Below are 21810 nucleotides of genomic sequence, written 5' to 3' on the forward strand. Positions count from 1 at the left end.
CTTGTAATCCTGCACATGGATGATGTACAGATGTAGCGCTTCATTTCAGACGCCTAGCCGTGCGGGTCCGTGATCTGCACGGGGTGGGCCCCTGCTGAAAAGGAAAACCCCCCGCAGGACTTGATTCGCCCCCTTGATAAATACATGTAATTTTAATGAAACCAGCTGCAATGGATCATGGATCCACCAGGGGGAGCCGTGAAAAGCTGCCACACTGGAACTCATGTGAAATAAACAGCTGATAGATCTACAGGTGTCTGATATAGTGGATATTTGTTAAGATCCATATGTCACGGAGATACATATTCTGTGCTAAATAAGAGACATGTAATCATTTACAAAACATCACCATGTTTTTATTTAACAAAATAATGTTGTTTAATTCACGTTGGCGTAAGTACAAAACCATCGCTATGTTTTTAGATCAGGAAATGCAGACCGGCTCAAACAAACGATTTTCAATCATCATCCTCACGATCATTTAATGTATCATATGTTTGCGAATTGAAATGAATGCACTAATACATGTAGTTTAATCCACGTGAGTTTACAACAACAAAAATAATCGCTTTCTTTTTATATCACATCCGACCGGAGGAAAATGCAGCACGGCTCACACTTTCGATAATCCTAATCCCACGGGCAAACAATAATATGTACAGTGTTAATAGTTTACTGTATTATTAGTGTCTAATATTACTGCTATAACAATCACACATTGAGTTGTTAAAATCAGACCGTTGTTTTTTTTTCAACAGTCTGAATGAAACGGCAGCTCTCAGGTGATCAGGTGTGTGTTTACCAGTGTTGGGACTAACGCGTTACAAACTAACGCACACAACTACTTTTTGCGGTAACTAATAACGTTACTAGTTAACTATTCCCATTCAGTAACGCCGTTATAGTTACTGTGATTTAAATGGGTGTGTTACTGCGTTACATTATGTGATCCAACTGAACCGAATCTCCCTGCGGATGTAATTTACAGTTGAATACAGCGATGTCCTCTCACAGTACCATGGAAAAGTGAAAGTGACCAGAGAGGAGTGATGATTGGTTAACGCGGGGTAACATTTCAGGGTAAGCCAATCAGAGACAGAGTTGGGCGGGTCTTGCCTTATGGGGAAAATACACAGACACACAAACACTTGCTAAGGCTAACACACACACATACACGGCAACGCCCATCACCAGCACAAACACACTATGGCAGATGCAAGTATCAGCGAGAGCAGCAGCGCATTTACAACTTGGAGATATAACCTCTATTTTCAATTTGTGGGGATAAAGGAAGCACAAAATATTACGGTCAAATGTAAACTGTGTGCAGGACAGAAAGCATTGTCAACATCAAATAACAGCAATGCCGATATCCTGGAGTCGCCAAAGACCTCACCGTCTCAACCACCGGCAGTGACCCAGATGGAGCAACACCATCTAAACAGCCAAAAAACGATTTTTTTAATATGGCCACATGTCACCCAGAATCAACTAAACAGATTGATTGCTGAAAATAGTTTGTTTGTCTTCAGTGTCAGTCTGACCATTTATTATTTATCTAATTGTTACTGCCAAAAGAGTGTAGTTCTTGTTTAATTGTTACACTGCCAAAATAGTGTAGTTGTTGTTAATGTGTACACTGTGGTGATTGACATTATTCACCCACGGATCTATGGGTTGGGGTATTGTTCTGCACGGACATTTTAGTGAACCGGACTTCCTGTTTCCGCCGGTCTTCGCTTCCCGGGCATGAAGTTGTTTACAATGGTTTTCAGATGCTAAATAAAAGTATAGCTTGTACCTTTGATACCCCGCCTCCGACTCCCGTCTCTCGGCACCACAACACTGCCAAAAGAGTGTAGTTGTTTTTATTTCATATTGCACTACTTAGAACTTGATTGTTGAGGCCACAATAAAGATGCCTGCTTTATTGTTATTGCACAGATTACAGGTACTGAGACAACGAAATGCAGTTTAGCTTCTAACGGTGCAACAAACAGTAAAGGGAAAAGTAATGTACACAATCTACAGAATAAAATATATAATTAATTGAATTATGAATAAACAGTGAGGGGTATGAATACACTAGATATACACAGCAGCCTGAGAGCAGTATGAACAGTGTGTATGAATACACTAGATACACACAGCAGCCTGAGAGCAGTATGAACAGTGTGTATGAATACACTAGATATACACAGCAGCCTGTGAGCAGTATGAACAGTGTGTATGAATACACTAGATACACACAGCAGCCTGTGAGCAGTATGAACAGTGTGTATGAATACACTAGATACACACAGCAGCCTGTGAGCAGTATGAACAGTGTGTATGAATACACTAGATACACACAGCAGCCTGTGAGCAGTATGAACAGTGTGTATGAATACACTAGATACACACAGCAGCCTGAGAGCAGTATGAACAGTGTGTATGAATACACTAGATACACACAGCAGCCTGAGAGCAGTATGAACAGTGTGTATGAATACACTAGATACACACAGCAGCCTGTGAGCAGTATGAACAGTGTGTATGAATACACTAGATACACACAGCAGCCTGTGAGCAGTATGAACAGTGTGTATGAATACACTAGATACACACAGCAGCCTGAGAGCAGTATGAACAGTGTGTATGAATACACTAGATGCACACAGCAGCCTGAGAGCAGTATGAACAGTGTGTATGAATACACTAGATACACACAGCAGCCTGTGAGCAGTATGAACAGTGTGTATGAATACACTAGATACACACAGCAGCCTGTGAGCAGTATGAACAGTGTGTATGAATACACTAGATACACACAGCAGCCTGAGAGCAGTATGAACAGTGTGTATGAATACACTAGATATACACAGCAGCCTGAGAGCAGTATGAACAGTGTGTATGAATACACTAGATACACACAGCAGCCTGTGAGCAGTATGAACAGTGTGTATGAATACACTAGATACACACAGCAGCCTGAGAGCAGTATGAACAGTGTGTATGAATACACTAGATACACACAGCAGCCTGAGAGCAGTATGAACAGTGTGTATGAATACACTAGATACACACAGCAGCCTGAGAGCAGTATGAACAGTGTGTGTGAATACACTAGATATACACAGCAGCCTGTGAGCAGTATGAACAGTGTGTATGAATACACTAGATATACACAGCAGCCTGAGAGCAGTATGAACAGTGTGTATGAATACACTAGATATACACAGCAGCCTGTGAGCAGTATGAACAGTGTGTATGAATACACTAGATACACACAGCAGCCTGAGAGCAGTATGAACAGTGTGTATGAATACACTAGATACACACAGCAGCCTGTGAGCAGTATGAACAGTGTGTATGAATACACTAGATATACACAGCAGCCTGAGAGCAGTATGAACAGTGTGTATGAATACACTAGATACACACAGCAGCCTGAGAGCAGTATGAACAGTGTGTATGAATACACTAGATACACACAGCAGCCTGAGAGCAGTATGAACAGTGTGTATGAATACACTAGATACACACAGCAGCCTGAGAGCAGTATGAACAGTGTGTATGAATACACTAGATACACACAGCAGCCTGAGAGCAGTATGAACAGTGTGTATGAATACACTAGATACACACAGCAGCCTGTGAGCAGTATGAACAGTGTGTATGAATACACTAGATACACACAGCAGCCTGAGAGCAGTATGAACAGTGTGTATGAATACACTAGATACACACAGCAGCCTGTGAGCAGTATGAACAGTGTGTATGAATACACTAGATACACACAGCAGCCTGTGAGCAGTATGAACAGTGTGTATGAATACACTAGATATACACAGCAGCCTGAGAGCAGTATGAACAGTGTGTATGAATACACTAGATACACACAGCAGCCTGAGAGCAGTATGAACAGTGTGTATGAATACACTAGATACACACAGCAGCCTGAGAGCAGTATTAACAGTGTGTATGAATACACTAGATATACACAGCAGCCTGAGAGCAGTATGAACAGTGTGTATGAATACACTAGATACACACAGCAGCCTGAGAGCAGTATGAACAGTGTGTGTGAATACACTAGATACACACAGCAGCCTGTGAGCAGTATGAACAGTGTGTATGAATACACTAGATACACACAGCAGCCTGAGAGCAGTATGAACAGTGTGTATGAATATGCTAAGATATATAAAGTATGAAAACGGTAAGCAGTGCAAGTATAGCATACATGCCAACCTTTCCAAATCCAAAAGAGGTAGGTTTGCGCGTGGCAAATGTGCACGCCCAAATTAGGTAATCAGAAGAAATGGAACCCCAGTAATCACATGTATAAACCATGTATTTAACATATATTGCATCATTTTATGCATTTTTCAGAAAAAGTGGTAGTTTGGTAAATAGTGACATCAACGACATGTCTGGTCTGTAAAATGCCCGAAAAGTAAAAGAATGGGAGATAAAAATCCCAAACTCTCCACATTTTATCATATTTTTAATGTGTTTCCTCTTTCAGTTGAGACAGTGTAGATGAAGGATGTGTCAGGATGTAGAACTCTTGTGTGAACATTGGATAAAGCCAGGTTCATATTCTTGTTTCATGTTGTTGACATATTAGAGTCAAAGGTTTGCACGGACCTTTGACTGTGATATAAATAATGTACAGGCTTTCAGATTGCTGTAGTTCACTAAACACATTAACGACATGTTTGGTGTTGAAAATGTCAGAAAAAGTGAAAGAATGGGAGATAAATATCGCCAAATCTCAAAATGGTATCATATTTTGTGTGTGTTTGTGGTCCTCTTTCAGTTGAGACACTGTAGGATGCTTCCGGAAAAGACCAAACACTGGATGTCTTTCAGTCGCCAACATGTGTTTTCCAGACACTGATATTAACGGGGAAATCCTGCAGGACTCAAAGGCAGCGTTACCCCCGGTCTGCACGTTGTTTCTCTTTCAGAAACACAGAGGACTGTTTGTATGATGCGATCACGCTGCAAACGGTGTCCACCAAAAGTGGAGTCCAGTGTCTATGGAGAGTCATTTTTATTTGTTATAGTTTGGGAAGATTGAAAATCGGTAGGGAAAGCCAGCTAAGTCGGTAGGCGGTGGAAACATGTCAAAAGCGGTAGACTAGGCAGGTATGTAGTATAGTATAACATATATGGATATTAACTTCATAATAAGCATTGTGGGACAATGATGAAAAATGTGAATGGAAGTGGCGATACCAGCGAGTCGAGAGAGTGAATTATATCTGCATTTTCTCTTTTGAGAAGCCCCCACCCCCCATGTTGCAAACTCTTTGTTTAAAGCTAATTGGCCATCGGAATGTGTGGAGTAAGTCTCCCAAGGGGGATCACATTCCACAGCTCCCCCCCCTCCTGTGATCTCCCAACCCCCAGTCTGTAGGTTTGTGTTCGCTGCAGCATGTATGTTAGGCCCCGCCCCCCGCACACAGAGAGACACAGGGAGATCGCTCTTCTGGAGTGAAGAGAGCGGAAATAATGATATTGCAAGTTAGAAACGTAAGATGCATTTTGACAGACAAGATGGCAGTCCGCCACTGCACCCAGCCCAGCCCACGTAAACTGTCAACGGGGGGAGCCTCGCTGCGGGGGAACGGTGGACCTAGTGTCCCGATCGGAGTGGGAATAATAATAATAATAATAATAACCCGAGCATTTTATCCATTAGTTTCCCCACATTGTGGTAAAAAAAACACACATTTAATCCATGTTGGTGTACTACAACTACAAAAAGCATCGGTTTGTTTTCTCATCAGGAAATGCAGGCCGGCTCAAACAAACAATTTTTAGATCATCATCCTCACGATCATTTAATGTATCATATGTTCGCCGAATTGACATGAAAGCACTAATAAATGTAGTTTCATCCATGTGAGTTTAAAACTACAAAAATAATCGATTTGTTTTTATATCACATCCGACGGGAGGAAATTCAGCAGCTCTCACTACCGATTTTTAATCCTAATTTAATCATCATCTTCACCACGATCATTTATGTTTATGTTCGCCGAATTGACATGAAAGCACTGCCAAATATGAATATACTGTAGTCAACTTCATTAAAACGTTATTAACGTGCCTAAACTCAGTAATTCACCATTTCTACGCATGACAACACACTTTGTCCGTGTTTGGCTCTCTCGCCGCACAGTGAAGCGTTCCCGCATTGACGTCACTTCCGGCTTCCCCCAAAACCTCAAGATAAGTCGAAGGAATTTCCCCAAAATGTTCGAAATTATTTATATTTATCGGAACGGTATCGCACCTTCTTTTTTAAACTGACGGTTCGAGATGACTAGTAGCCCACTGTCTCTTTGCACAACAGCTGTTGGGATGCTGTCACAGGCTCTTTAAACTGTCGCACTTTCTGTTGTTTCTAACGCGCATTGCCGGTATGAAAGGGTCTGTGCCGGAAATATCAAACATTTAATAAAAGTGAAAAACAATGAACAAGACTTAACGTATTAATAATAATTAATTATATTTATTCCGTTTGGATGTAGGATTTTTGACTTTGTTTAGAGCAGCAGTGATCTTCTCCGGAGCGGCTCTGAAAGGAATAACGACCTGGTCCTGCCCGGGTTATTTCTCTACAATTTGTCCAGCCCATGTGAAGAGACGTAAGCTAGACAGCCTGCCTGGCTATGGTGATCTTGAAAAGGGTCTTTCTGCCTCTGTCAAGCGCATCCCGGAACTATTGGATCGAATGGAGCGTTCCCCCTCTGTAGAAGCCCGTTACCTCTGGTACGGCTATTTCTCACTCCATTGGTCCCTGCTCTATGGTCACCGTGCAGGAGTCTACGCAAACATGACTAATTCAGAGGTGAATGATGCAGAAGACAGGGGCACCAAGCACGGTTATGTCCTCCATGTCAAGGCACACAAGACCGCCAAAACCTATGGAGAAGCGCAGCTGCACTGTACTTCGGAGGAATTTGGCTGGATCCAGCGATGGATGCAAATCAAAAAGACGTTGGTTGGGCAACAGAATCGGTACTTCCTCTACACGGTGGGGGACGACCCCTCAAAGAACCTCCACATGTTTCTCAACCTTGCATGGACTGATGTAGGGCTTCAGGGTTCCATTTCCCACACCCTGCTCCACATTGCTCTGGCAGACACTGTGAGTTTGGTAATGACTGCACATTTAACTGTTACCAATTCCAGTTTGACTAATTATCCATATGATACCAGGACACATCCAATCGTGAGGTGCTGTCATGGTTTATGTGCCACGACTTAAGGACTGCTAACCGGTACTAAGCCAGCAACCCCGGTGTTAAGGAGGCCTTGGGCATCAGATACATGTTTCAGCAATCGTTTGCACAGGCGACAATGGATGCACAAGCCGAGGCCGGGATGGAGCCTGAAGCAGCAGGTCCCTCCGCTGCCCCAGAGCCAGAGCGAAAGGCAAAGCGAAAGACATCCTCCATTCGATCAGGCCGAGCTCCAGCCCATTGTCCCGAGTTCAGCAGCAGCGAAGATGAATTAACTCCGGTTTACCAAGATACCACTAGTGATCCCTCGGAGGATGGAGCCGATGCATAGTTCCAGGCTGGGCTGCTGGAGCGGGCGAATAAATGGGAGAAAGAACCGAATGAGACTCTCCTCGACTCTGCTGACAATGACAATCCCTTAGAGTCTACTTGCTTATCAAAGACTCTCCAGAAGCAAATTCGCTAAAGACTCACTGTAAATGTGCATATATGTATACATGTTCTTGTGCAATTGAAAATAAATATATTGTTATAATTAAATACTGTTACTTCTTTTCAAAATGCACCGACACACCCACAAAGTCAGCACCGGACTATCAGAGCGGAGGCTCTTGGTAAAAACTCTATTTTAGCCCACTGTATGGTTCCCAGGGGCACCAGCATAGATGCTTTCCATCAGCATTGGTGCATTTGGTGATCGTTGAGGCGCTGTCTACCTGCTGTTTTTCTCTCTGGGACTCTGTCAAAGTGCTGGCACTTCCATGTGCACGGTGAGGGCCCAGGTCCCCAAACTTAAGCACGCATCCTTTGACAAAAAACAGAAATGAATGACTTGCATACAAGCATACCCCTGGTCACCTAAACGTGTCTGAATGTGTGGTAGTCACATGTCCGCTGTAGGATGCTTGAGGGCAGACGATAAAACACCACAAAATCCTTCCCCCTTTAAGGGTTACCAGGGGCACAAGGTTCTGGAGGGTGTGATCCTCTGGGTTTAGTCCGTGAGGGAGTGATTAACTTTGGGGGCCCGGGGACTCACGGTGTGCGAGGTTATGGAGGTGCCCATGTCAGGGGCACATGCTGGAGGTCATTAGTCCATCCTTTGCGGCTCTGTGAGGTGCTACAGAGAGGTGGTTTTCCCGCTGTCTGTCCTGGATGAGTGAAATAACTTGTTTGCCTGTGTTAGGGAGCCATTCTGGAGCTGCTGAGTCCGTGTTTTGGGGGCCTCTGAGGGGCTACAGAGAGACGGTTTTCCCGGTCCCTCTCCTGGAGGTATGAAATAACTTGTTTGCCTGTGCTAGGGAGCCATTGTGGAGCTGCTGAGTCCGTGTTTTGGGGGCCTCTGAGGGGCTACAGAGAGACGGTTTTCCCGGTCCCTCTCCTGGAGGTATGAAATAACCTGTTTACCTGTGTTAGGGAGCCATTCTGGAGCTGCTGAGTCCGTGTTTTGGGGGCCTGTGAGGGGCTACGGAGAGGTGGTTTTCCAAACAAAAAACAAAACAATGAATACATTTAAACAAACCACTAATAGTATATTAACTACGTTATTCAAAATTAACATTCACTTTAGATAATAACACCGGTATAATAAACGGAGCGCTCTCTTTTCCTCTCTCTCCCTCCCTCTCCTGACAGCCCGTCAGTATCTCATGCAGCTCGCTACTCCAGTAACGAGTGACCCGACAGTGAAGAATAAACATATGTATAACTAGTTTAGCTAGTTCCAGAGATAGATAAAATAGCTAAGTGTGTTTGGTCTAACTTGAAACGTGTGTTTTGCTCCGCTCACCGGTCCGTTACAGCGGCTGAGCTTCAGGTGATCACGGAGCTGCGTGACCTAAACAATAAGTGTTGCTTGGCAACAGGGTGTGGCGGCAAAGTATATATTTTTTCTCTCAAGTTTTAGATGTTTTTTACCCTCAACCAAACAACAAGACCTTTAACACAACAATATCAAAGTCACCGGCGGCCGGCTACCCCAATAAACACACGTTACTAACCGCTTAACAACAATGCCCCCCATTCCCTGTATCGTCACACATACACACAAGTTCTTTATAAAACGTACGAACAAGGCTCACCGCGAAAATGTATAACACATACATTTCCGCCATGGTCTACATGCGCTTTTACGTCACCGCCATGTTTCAACGGGAAAACCGTATTAAACCCAACATCGGACAAGGCTGCCGCTGGCCTGTAAAAATACATGTCAAGGCTAAGTTTCAACACAGCAGCAACGTTGTCATATCCCAATCAATGCTGTGTTTAAAAGTTATAGCGTTATACATCTGGCTTGGTTTACTATAACACCGGTCGTCTCACCATCAAAATGCATTATAAACGCCTTCAAGTGCTTGAAGATAAATTCGACGCCATCTGTAGCTAAGCTAGCAAAGTTAACTGTGGTGGGTAGTTGAACTCATTGTATCTATCTGTTGGTTTAAATAGTACAGCGCACTGTACTGTTAACTTTCCTTGTTAGGTAAAACACACACTTACCTCATTATGCAAACGAGGTAGACAAATCTCCCAAGAATCCCCAACTTCACATCCAAATTCGGCCACATGTCAATGTTTCTGTCCGCAAAATGTCCGACAAATTCGCTCAGCGCCGCTCGCCCGCTCATAGACAGTGACGGGACCCTGCTCAGACCCTGCGGAAACCCCGTAGACGAAAGCAATGCGCATGCGCGCAGTCGTCTGGGTTTCCATGGAGGAAAATGTGACTGCAACGTATTAACGGTTAACTCAAAAATTCTTGTTATGCTGTGTTTTAAATACAGCTGTATAGGGGAGGGGGAGGGGAGAGTTGGTCTCACGTTGGAACAATGTAAATTCAATGTAGGGAATTTCAATGTTGAAAAAACGGCATTTATATTTCATTGATTCAACAACATTTTTTCAAACGTTGAAATGGTATCTGTAATAACACATCGAATCAACATTGATTTTTCAACCACAACCAAAAATAACCAATTTAACCAAAATCCAATGTTGAATGTTGTCTTTTGCTATCTGGGGCTGGATCGATACGGACGGAGGACAACGCAACCTCAGGCACTTCTCGACGGCCGCCACTGGGAGAGGGAGCTGTAACCTCTCTCCCCAACTACCTCCTGTCTGTTTCATTACCACGCCATTTAATCAAGTAACCCATTTGACCTTTCTCAGGAACTCCATTGTCTCTTTACTTTGTAAGCTTCTCTCCTGGGACGTGAGAACAACGAATACCCTCACAGTGTGCAGAGGAATGATGCACAGTAAGGGACACTGAAGTGGAGACTTCTGAGGAGGAGAGGTGGATTGTAAAACTCATACATGGTGTACACACTACAGGAGAATAGGGTAACAAATAAACTAACAGATATCACCATGAAACACCCCCCCCCCCCCCCCCCCCCCCACTTCATTACGGACATTAACACAGTTATCTTTTACATTACAAGTTTTCTGACATGTCATGTTTAAATGAAGAGTTATGTAATGCTAACTTTTTGTGTGTGTGTGTGTGTGTGTGTGTGTGTGTGTGTGTGTGTGTGTGTGTGTGTGTGTGTGTGTGTGTGTGTGTGTGTGTTGTGTGTGTGTGTGTGTGTGTGTGTGTGTGGGACAGACAAAGACAGTAAAACGTAATCCTTAATATGGATTTTGGATGTTTGAGTGGATTACAGAAAAACATCATTACTGTAAATCTCACTTTGCTATTATTTATATTAATTTTTATAACGTGTTACATCGTATGATTTTGTATTTCTCTGTATATTATATAACCATTTCTTATATTAAATGATCTTATAAAGTTGTTGTTAATGTGTTTGCTAACAGGCCAAAGTTTCTCTCCTCAGAGGACTAAGGAGACACCGAGCTGTTGACCGCCTCGGACTAATGACTGAGATAATCACCTCAGCTACTCAGCAGCTCAGGTGAGTGTGTGTTGTGTTTGTGACAACAGAGCCCCCCCACCCCCCCTGAGACTCACTGGGACCACTGGGTCATAATTAGCTCTTTGTATACTGGCTGTAGTCCGGAGAGGGGGGGGAGGGGCTCTAATGACCCGCATTACATCAGCTTCTGTGGACACGGCTGTGATCTGAACACATTGAATCATGTTACTAGGAGGCCAACACACACACACACACACACACACACACACATGCGCACACACACACACACACATGCGCACACACACACACACACACACACACACACACACACACACACACACACACACACACACACACACACACACACACACACACACTTCTAATAACTTTCTCCCTGTTTGTTGACCAACTAATTGTTGTTTATCGTCATTAAATAATACACATTGCATGCTGGGATAATACATGTGAGGTTTGAAGGTTATTCTAAGATAAACCTTAGGACATTTCCAGCATTGTTAACATCTGTCTTTCAAAACAAACGACCCCCCCCCCCCAGTGAGAGTCTCTCCAAAACTAAAAGTGGACTTTAACATGTCCCAGTCCCTCGTTGTAATCCAGAGGTGAACTAAAAACAGTTCTTAAAAGACTTTCAGTTTTGATACTTCTAAATATACACTATGATGTTACAACTTTTATTTAAGTTAAAGGTATTGGAAGAACTTCTCCCACCTGTGTGTGTGTGTGTGTGTGTGTGTGTGTGTGTGTGTGTGTGTGTGTGTGTGTGTGTGTGTCATCTAATGACCCTCATTACATCAGCTTATGTGGACACTGTCATCTGAAGACATTGCATCATATTACTTAGAGACACAGACACACACACACTTTCCAGTCTTACCAAGAGACGCAACTAAAACTATACTTTTTTGTATTTGCTAAATGTTTATGTGTACGACAGAAAAAATGTTGCTCATTAATTATTTATTTAGAGGGGGCCCTAAAGACCCTCATTACATCAGCTTCTGTGGACACTGCTGTCATCTGAATACATTGCATCATATTACTGAGGTGCAAACACACACACACACACACACACACACACAGTTACATCACTTTAGGTAATTTCTGATAATGACCTCATCTTGACCTCTTTGACCTTAGAGTTTAAAAGTTAAATATCTTTATTACTCATTTTGATGATATGTCAACTAATTTGGTTGGTTTATCATCATTAACTCACACACATGTTATCGTGGGAAGGTCAACTTGAAGTTTTGATCACACTTGGAAATACTGTGCAGTGTTACAGACTAAGTTAAATAAAAAACTCCCTCCACCTGCTCCTAGGTCTACCCCTTGGTCTCTTCCCAGCTGGACGTGCCTGGAACACCTCCCTAGGGAGGCGCCCAGGTGGCATCCTAACTAGTTGCCGAACCACCTCAACTGGCTCCTTTCGATGCGAAGGAGGAGCGGTTCAACTCCGAGTCCCTCCAGGATGACCGAACTTCTCACCTTATCCCTAAGGGAGACACCAGCCACCCTGCGGAGAAAACCCATCTCGGCCGCTTGTACCCGCGATCTCGTTCTTTCGGTCATGACCCATCCTTCAGGACCATAGGTGAGGGTAGAAATGAAAATGACCCGGTAGACAGAGAGCTTTGCCTTCTGGCTCAGCTCCCTTTTCGTCACTACGGTGTGGAAAAGCGACTGCAGTACCGCTCCCACTGCTCCGATTCTCCGACCCATCTCACGCTCCATTGCCTCTACGGGGTTTAATTATTAGGTCGGTCACAACATTTGCAGAAACATGCAGGAACCAGCAGGTGGCAGCAGAAGCAAACAGTTGTTGGGGGGGGTTCTCTGCGAACTGCATAACTGCACGCGCCTCCACCAGAAGCCTTTAGTGCAGGGTTAAAGCATTACAAACAAAATGGACCATCACTGAGTTGTTGGTAGAAGCAGGTTCACTGAGGTTTGATCTTTTTTCTAGATACCTTTGATGAAAAACGATGTAAAGCACTACCAAGTGGGCAACAGTCCTAAAAGGCTCCAGCTTGTGTCACCTAATTTAATAATTAATAAAAGAGGCCAAAAGGTACCAAAATAGTTTCTAATTTTGATTGAGCCTGCACAAAGTGACCAATCTTAGTGACATTTAACAAAATATGTTCTTGGAAAAATATCTCACCAAGGCAAACGTTTTGGACAAAAAACTGCATATCTTTTTAATTTACAATAACATTAAAGTTAAGGCAGGGGGCCAAACATAGAAGCTTGATAGTTTATTAATTCCCATAATCCTCAACTGCACTGATAAGTATCTAATGTTAGCATGCTTCAAGGTTAAACTAACATGTTCCAAATTGCAAACAATAGCATTTCATTTAAGTAAAGGTGAAAAAGCAGGGACTCTCATGGCTGTAGACTGTTGTTTATAGAATATATTACATCATCATTACATTGTCATTATAGTTACAAAGGCTAAATGCTTCACAACTAAATATTAAAACACAATGACAACAGTAGGTGGTTCAACATCACAATGCCTAACATACAGTACACCGGAAATCCTGTCAAATCTGTTTTCATTTACATTTTAATATTGACCTTAAATATGGATGAATAGGCAGCACATAATGTGCTCTAACTTTAAATCTATCAAATTTAACAGAATAGTAATATGATAACATTTGAGGGAAATTCAAGCCAAATCAAGTTAAATCAAGCATATACAATATAGTTGTTGTGCTTTATGTTGATCTCTATCTAATCATGTATCCCTTTAAATAATAGGAAACACAATCTAACATGGTCAACATATTGCTTTTATATTTCAGCAGCAGGACCCTTCTTCAGAAATCTTAACACGACTCCTTTGATTTGAGGCAGACCCAGGCCATACACTATAGGGTTATTGAGGGGGGGAATGATCAGATACGCTAAAGACAAAATAACTGCGATGCTTGGATTCAGTTTATCAGCCTCAAATCGAGTCAGAGACAGCTCGCAGAAGAGAGAGATGGAGTAGGTCAAAAAGGACACGATGTGAGGCAGGCAGGTTTGTAAAGCCTTTCCTCTGAATTCAGACGATCTCCTGCTGCAGACCAGCAGAATCCGTAGATATGTGTACAGGACGAAGAACATGGGGATGAAGATGGTCGTCACCATGAGAAACTGACCAGCTATGTTGTTCGGAGTGGTGTCCACACAGGAGAGCTGCACCACAGGCCAGTTAGAGCAGAAAATCCGGTTCAGTTTATTTCCACACAGCGGTAATTTAACAGTAAGATAGAGACAGAAGCCAATAACACACAATGGGTAGAAAACAGCAACGAGCACAAGAACCTGCACCTTCTGAAACGTCATTTTACTGTGGTAGTGTAAGGGCTGGTGTTCCTCTACGGCTAGTGTCCAGCCAGCTGCGGTATCAGCAAATTTGACCCGCCATCGGAGGGCCTCCTCCCCGGGTCCAGGTTCCGGTGCTTGGCGGTCGGTTCATCCAAACTGCGGGTTCGACTCTGCTCCTGGAGCGGACAAAGATATGCGGCGAATGCCGGAGCGCATATATGCTTGTCTGCAAAGAGGGACATGCCTGGTCCGCCCGGTAGTTCCTCTACGGCTAGTGTCCAGCCAGCTGCGGTATCAGCAAATTTGACCCGCCATCGGAGGGCCTCCCCCCCGGGTCCAGGTTCCAGTGCTTGGCGGTCGGTTCCTCCAAACTGCGGGTTCGACTGTGCTCCTGGAGCGGACAAAGATATGTGTATTTGCCTGAAGGATGGAAATAAACAAAGAATGATATTTTACAGGACATGACGGATATATGTGTTTTTTCCAGGCTTTTTGGAAATAAACCAAATGTGATTTTGCAGGGCATTACGTAGCTCATTTACCCATGTGATGTTGTGCAGTACATTACTGAGCTCATTTAACGATATGGTGTACCAGGAGAAGTGGGATGCTGCCATGTCCCAACTGGTCTCCGGAGGAATATAAGGAGAGTTGACAGGGGACTCTGCCCAGTGCTTATGGACCGAATGAGGGGTGTGTTAGAGGGGAAGGCTCTGGCTGTTTCTGCAGCGTCTGCTTCTACCTTCTCTCCCCACCCCGATACCAGCGCGTGCCTGCTGTAAAAGGCAGGTGCACGGGCTCTCACTGCCACTAACTCTGAGCCTGGCTCCCGAGCAGCACGTTCTCCCCGGCAGTCCGCCAGCAGATGAAAAACACCCACCTCTCCGCCTCTTCTGAGGGACGAGGGAACCGCGCGGGGGGGTCTGCTGGAGGCTCCTGCCGGGTGCTCCGTACTGCGTTTCACCGGGATCTGGCTCGAAAAACTCGGAACCTTGACTCCAGTGCGGTGTGGCGGCCTCGACCTGGCCGTCCACCGTGCGCCTCCGGGTACCTGACTCCCCTGCCTCCTCCGGGGTAGGTGCGAGGGGTTCAATGCCTCCTCTCAGGGTGTTTGTATGCTGGGAAGAGACTACACCGTCATGTAACTCGTGACCACCCTGAGTTCTCCCGAGATGAGGCACATCAGGTCATGGCAAGGCTGAAGCATAGTGTGGCCATGCAGTTGCTCCATGACCTCCGAGAGACTAATCCCATCATTGGAATGGCTATATCATTGGATATAGACAATGAGGAGGAATACCCGGAGCACCCTCCACCCTTCTCCCTACATACCGACTGTGACGAAGAGGACTGCAGGCAGATGAGGCTGGAAAATGTGGCATTGAGGGCTCAGAAGGATGCCCTCATTGATGAGGTGAAGATCCTGCGCTCCAGGCTGAAACAGGGGCTAAAACCCAGGAAGCAGAGTGCCACTGCTGCTCTGCTTGAGGAAGAGGAAGAATGTATACGATTTAAGGGCCTAGCAATCTCAAGTACCCCCGGCATGAACACAGTAGCCTCCAGCAGCAATACCCCTCTCAAGACCCTGGTGAAGACTGTGATGCGGTCCCCAGAAGCCTCCGGTAGTGAGACCCCGGTGAAGACTGTCATGCGGTCCGTAGAAGCCTCCGGTAGTGAGACCCCTCTCAAGTCTGTGATGCGGTCCCCAGAAGCCTCCGGAAGCAAGACCCGGGGGCCTGGGGGACTCACGGTGCACGAGGTTATGGAAGAGCCCCTGTTGCCGGAGGTCCTTAGTCCGTCCTTTGGGGCTCTGTGAGGGGCTACAGAGAGGTGGTTTTCCCGGTCCCTCTCCTGGAGGTATGAAATAACCTGAGCTCCATGTGAGGGAGAGAGGCTGGAGGTCATTAGGCCGTCCTTTGGGGCTCTGTGAGGTGCCAAAGAGAGGGGCTTTTTTTTCTCCTGGAGGTGTGAAAAAACCTGTTTGCCCGTATTAGGAAGCCGAGCTGGAGCTACTTCGGGGGTCTGTGAGCAGCCACAGAGAGGTGCTTTTCCCGGTCTATTTCATGGAAATCTGACATGAGCAGAGTTTGCATGCTTTGAACTAATACACCCACGCTTAGCATGCTATTTTAGGGTATAAATCTTATCTTATCACCATGGATGTACCTGTATTTAAAAAAAGCTTACAGCACCGGGTATTCCCAGGCGGTCTCCCATCCAAGTACTGACCCGGCCCGACCCTGCATTACTATGGGTCTCTGAAACAATCAAACTTTTACCACACTGTTAGCAGGCTTTAATTTTTAGCACTCTTTTCCCCGCAGAAAATAGTTTAAATCACCGTGGTCAACATGGTGGGGATTTAAGAATGTACCAGTGTGTGGTGCGGAGCTTCCCTGCACTTTAAATCCATTGATTTGCCCTGTTTTTGTTGTATCTTTTACTGTTAATGCACTGTGTTCCCTGGGATGATGCGCCCTCCTGTGGGGACACATGAGAACGGCACTCAAATCACTTTGTGCTTTTTAAACAGTTTAAAATAGTTTTTTCCACATTTAAAAACCGTTTTCTGCCCTGGAAATCATTTATAATCATTATTACCGTTATGGAGGGGCTGCAGGAACACTTTCCCCGCCTTGCAAACATTTATTCCTGGGTAAAATAATCCATTTGTTCCGCCTGCTTTCCGTCAGCACCTGCGGCTGTCGGATTAAAACAGTTTAATGCACTTTTAACACTCACGTACCCAGGATTCCTGCTCCTGGACCTCTGCATGTGTGTGTGCCTGTGAGCCTGGGGCCCTGAGAGCAGCGACTCTGCCGTTTGTACCTGCTTGTCCATTTGGCTATTCAAATGTTAACGAAACGGACGGATTTCCATCCATTTGGCTATCAGAATGTTAACGAAATGGACAGACTTCCGTGCGCATCAGCGGCTGTCGGATTAAAACAGTTTAATGCGGTTTTAACACTCACTTAGCCAGGATTCCTGCTCCTTTCCTGGGTTACAAAGTGAGGTGACGCAGCCTGTCCTCTGGGTCAGCCTGCTCCTCTCTGGCTACTGTCCACATGCAAGCAATCTTCCAGGTAATGTCTGAGAGTCATTTCAAATGGTTTCAAACTGCTCTGGGTGTGCGCCATCCGTGGAGTCTCCCCGCCTCTCAGAGACCTATTGCTGGGTAAAAAAAGCCATGTGCTCCGCCCACTGGATCTCTGCATGTGTGTGTGCCTGTGAGTCTCTGGCTACTGTCCACATGCCCGCATTATGAGGCACTATTTTCGGATACATTTTCTCATTTTCACCACTTCCCCCTGGGTAAAATTAGGTCTGTCACTTTGGGTGTGCGCCATCCGTGGAGTCTCCTCGCCCCGGACCTCCATTGCCCCTAAGTGGGGGCAGCCTGCTCCTCTCTGGCTACTGTCCACATGCAAGCATTCTTCCAGGTAATGTCTGAGAGTCATTTCAAATGGTTTCAAACTGCTCTGGATGTGCGCCATCCGTGGAGTCTCCCCGCCTTTCAGAGACCTATTGCCGGGTAAAAAAAGCCATGTGCTCCGCCCTCTGGATCTCTGCATGTGAGTGTGCCTGTGAGTCTCTGGCTACTGTCCACATGCCCGCATTATGAGGCACTATTTTCGGATAAATGTTCTAATTTTCACCACTTCTCCCTGGGTAAAATTAGGTCTGTCACTTTGGGTGTGCGCCATCCGTGCAGTCTCCCCACCCCGGACGTCCATTGCCCCTAAGTGGGGGCAGCCTGCTCCTCTCTGGCTACTGTCCACATGCAAGCATTCTTCCAGGTAATGTCTGAGAGTCATTTCAAATGGTTTCAAACTGCTCTGGGTGTGCACCATCCGTGGAGTCTCCCCGCCTTTCAGAGACCTATTACTGGGTAAAAAAAGCCATGTGCTCCGCCCTCTGGATCTCTGCATGTGTGTGTGCCTGTGAGTCTCTGGCTACTGTCCACATGCCCGCATTATGAGGCACTATTTTCGGATACATTTTCTCATTTTCACCACTTCTCCCTGGGTAAAATTAGATCTGTCACTTTGGGTGTGCGCCATCCGTGGAGTCTCCCCGCCCCGGACGTCCATTGCCCCTAAGTGGGGGCAGCCTGCTCCTCTCTGGCTACTGTCCACATGCAAGCACTCTTCCAGGTAATGTCTGAGAGTCATTTCAAATGGTTTCAAACTGCTCTGGATGTGCACCATCCGTGGAGTCTCCCCGCCTTTCAGAGACCTATTACTGGGTAAAAAAAGCCATGTTTTCCCCCCCTGGATCTCTGCATGTGTGTGTGCCTGTGAGTCTCTGGCTACTCTCCACATGCCCGCATTATGAGGCACTATTTTCGGATACATTTTCTCATTTTCACCACTTCTCCCTGGGTAAAATTAGGTCTGTCACTTTGGGTGTGCGCCATCCGTGCAGTCTCCCCACCCCGGACGTCCATTGCCCCTAAGTGGGGGCAGCCTGCTCCTCTCTGGCTACTGTCCACATGCAAGCATTCTTCCAGGTAATGTCTGAGAGTCATTTCAAATGGTTTCAAACTGCTCTGGGTGTGCACCATCCGTGGAGTCTCCCCGCCTTTCAGAGACCTTTTGCTGGTTAAAAAAAGCCATGTGCTCCGCCCCCTGGATCTCTGCATGTGAGTGTGCCTGTGAGTCTCTGGCTACTGTCCACATGCCCGCATTATGAGGCACTATTTTCGGATACATTTTCTCATTTTCACCACTTCTCCCTGGGTAAAATTAGGTCTGTCACTTTGGGTGTGCGCCATCCGTGGAGTCTCCCCGCCCCGGACGTCCATTGCCCCTAAGTGGGGGCAGCCTGCTCCTCTCTGGTTTGGTTCAATTCACCTAATTTAATAATTAATAAAAGAGGCCAAAAGGTACCAAAATAGTTTCTAATTTTGATTGAGCCTGCACAAAGTGACCAATCTTAGTGACATTTAACAAAATATGTTCTTGGAAAAATATCTCACCAAGGCAAACGTTTTGGACAAAAAACTGCAGATCTTTGTAATTTACTGTACGTATAACATTAAAGTTAAGACAGGGGGCCAAACATAGAAGCTTGATAGTTTATTAATTCCCATAATCCTCAACTGCACTGATAAGTATCTAATGTTAGCATGCTTCAAGGTTAAACTAACATGTTCCAAATTGCAAACAATAGCATTTCATTTAAGTAAAGGGGAAAAAGCAGGGACTCTCATGGCTGTAGACTGTTGTTTATTGAATATATTACATCATCATTACATTGTCATTATAGTAACAAAGGGTGAATGCTTCACAACAAAATATTAAAACACATTAACAACAGTATGTGGTTCAACATCACAATGCCTAACATACAGTACACCGGAAATCCTGTCAAATCTGTTTTCATTTACATTTTAATATTGACCTTAAATATGGATGAATAGGCAGCACATAATGTGCTCTAACTTTAAATCTATCAAATTTAACAGAATAGTAATATGATAACATTTGAGGGAAATTCAAGCCAAATCAAGTTAAATCAAGCATATCCAATATAGTTGTTGTGCTTTATGTTGATCTCTATCTAATCATGTATCCCTTTAAATAATTATGATAGGAAACACAATCTAACATGGTCAACATATTGCTTTTATATTTCAGCAGCAGGACCCATCTTCAGAAATCTTAATATGACTCCTTTGATTTGAGGCAGACCCAGGCCATACACTATAGGGTTATTGAGGGGGGGAATGATCAGATACGCTAAAGACAAAATAACTGCGATGGTTGGATTCAGTTGATCAGCCTCAAATCGAGTCAGAGACAGCTCGCAGAAGAGAGAGATGGAGTAGGTCAAAAAGGACACGATGTGAGGCAGGCAGGTTTGTAAAGCCTTTCCTCTGAATTCAGACGATCTCCTCCTGCAGACCAGCAGAATCCGTAGATATGTGTACAGGACGAAGAACATGGGGATGAAGATAGTCATAGTGAGAAACTGACCAGCTATGTTGTTCGGAGTGGTGTCCACACAGGAGAGCTGCACCACAGGCCAGTTAGAGCAGAAAATCCGGTTCAGTTTATTTCCACACAGCGGTAATTTAACAGTAAGATAGAGACCAAAGCCAATAATACACACTGGGTAGAAAAAAGCAACGAGCATAAGAACCTGCACCCATTTGAAGGTCATTTTACTGTGGTAGTGTAAGGGCTGACAGATAGCAATGAATCTATCGTAGGCCATGATGGTGAGGATGGTCAGCTCACTGGAAGCATAGGTGTAAATAACATACACCTGAATAAAGCATAATGGACGTGAGATCAAATGAGAGTCAGAGAGGATGTCCTGCAGGAACCTGGGGAAGAACCCAGCTGAGCCATACAGAGAGTTTACACACAGACAGCTGATGAACATATACATGGGCTGATGCAGAGACTTCTCCAGGAACACTGCCTGAATAATGACCATGTTAGCAGAGACTATAGTTACATAGGTGAACAGACACAAGATGAAGAACAGGTATCTGAGGGGCCCAAAGTCTGCAAACAGAGTCAACTGGAAGTAGGGAGGGTTCAGGCTGCTGTTGCTCATGTCTGCACCAAAGAGAGGAACAATACAGGAACTGTAAATGAGATGTTGTTAGCAACATGTCAGATATTATACAAAATCAGCCTGCATGCAATCTCCAACAGTTGTATGTGAGCATGTTAAATATAACATCTGGGAAAGTCTCACCTCCACATACAGTAGTTCAGACTTATTCAGGCTCTCTGTATCTGTGAAGAAAGGGGGAATATAAATGCACAATAAAGGAAATGTTCAGAGTAACATTTCGTAATTCAACACACACAGTAATACAAAAACACAATAAGCCTGAGTGCATGTGAAATGCAACCTTCCTAACACTTGTACTTGACAATATTGAATTTAAGTTCAGGTAGCTGGAGAAGAGAAGCACACAGATGAAGGGCAGGGAAAAAGTCTCATAAACCACATGAACCACCAACATGGTTATTCACATTGATTTAAACATTGTTTCACACTCGTACACATTGCTTCCTTCATGTTTGCAAGTCGGCCTAAACAGAGAACACATTCATAGAAAGAACAAGAGTTATAGAAAGGAGATGCAAGACTTAAGGAAAGGTCACAAGCAGACAATAATCAATATAATCTCATTTGAAGTAAGTCAAATATAAGTGAGAATATATTCTTTCCTTATGTTAAAGACATATATGTGCACACATACTTGCATGCAGAAGCAGTACACACATGTATACAGTATGATTATCTACCTGTGTCAAGGTACTAACAATAAAACAACGTATGTTACTCAATATTCACATATTAATATGAATACA

General features: G+C 44.5%; 1 protein-coding gene across 1 annotated transcript; it reads right to left on the reverse strand.

Annotated features, from left to right (window-relative positions):
- Positions 1 to 20101: 20101 nt before the first annotated feature.
- LOC307029779 (olfactory receptor 51L1-like) lies at positions 20102 to 21227 on the reverse strand (the record flags this gene model as incomplete). Its single annotated transcript, XM_079665862.1, has 2 exons — positions 21185 to 21227; positions 20102 to 21042 (listed from the first exon to the last, which is right to left on the reverse strand). The coding sequence occupies exon 2, from the start codon at positions 21038 to 21040 to the stop codon at positions 20102 to 20104; it is 939 nt and encodes a 312-aa protein (XP_079521988.1). The 5' UTR covers positions 21041 to 21042; positions 21185 to 21227.
- Positions 21228 to 21810: the final 583 nt, after the last annotated feature.

The sequence above is a fragment of the Notothenia rossii genome (assembly GCF_949606895.1).
Source record: "Notothenia rossii genome assembly, chromosome: 2".
Taxonomy (NCBI): domain Eukaryota; kingdom Metazoa; phylum Chordata; class Actinopteri; order Perciformes; family Nototheniidae; genus Notothenia; species Notothenia rossii.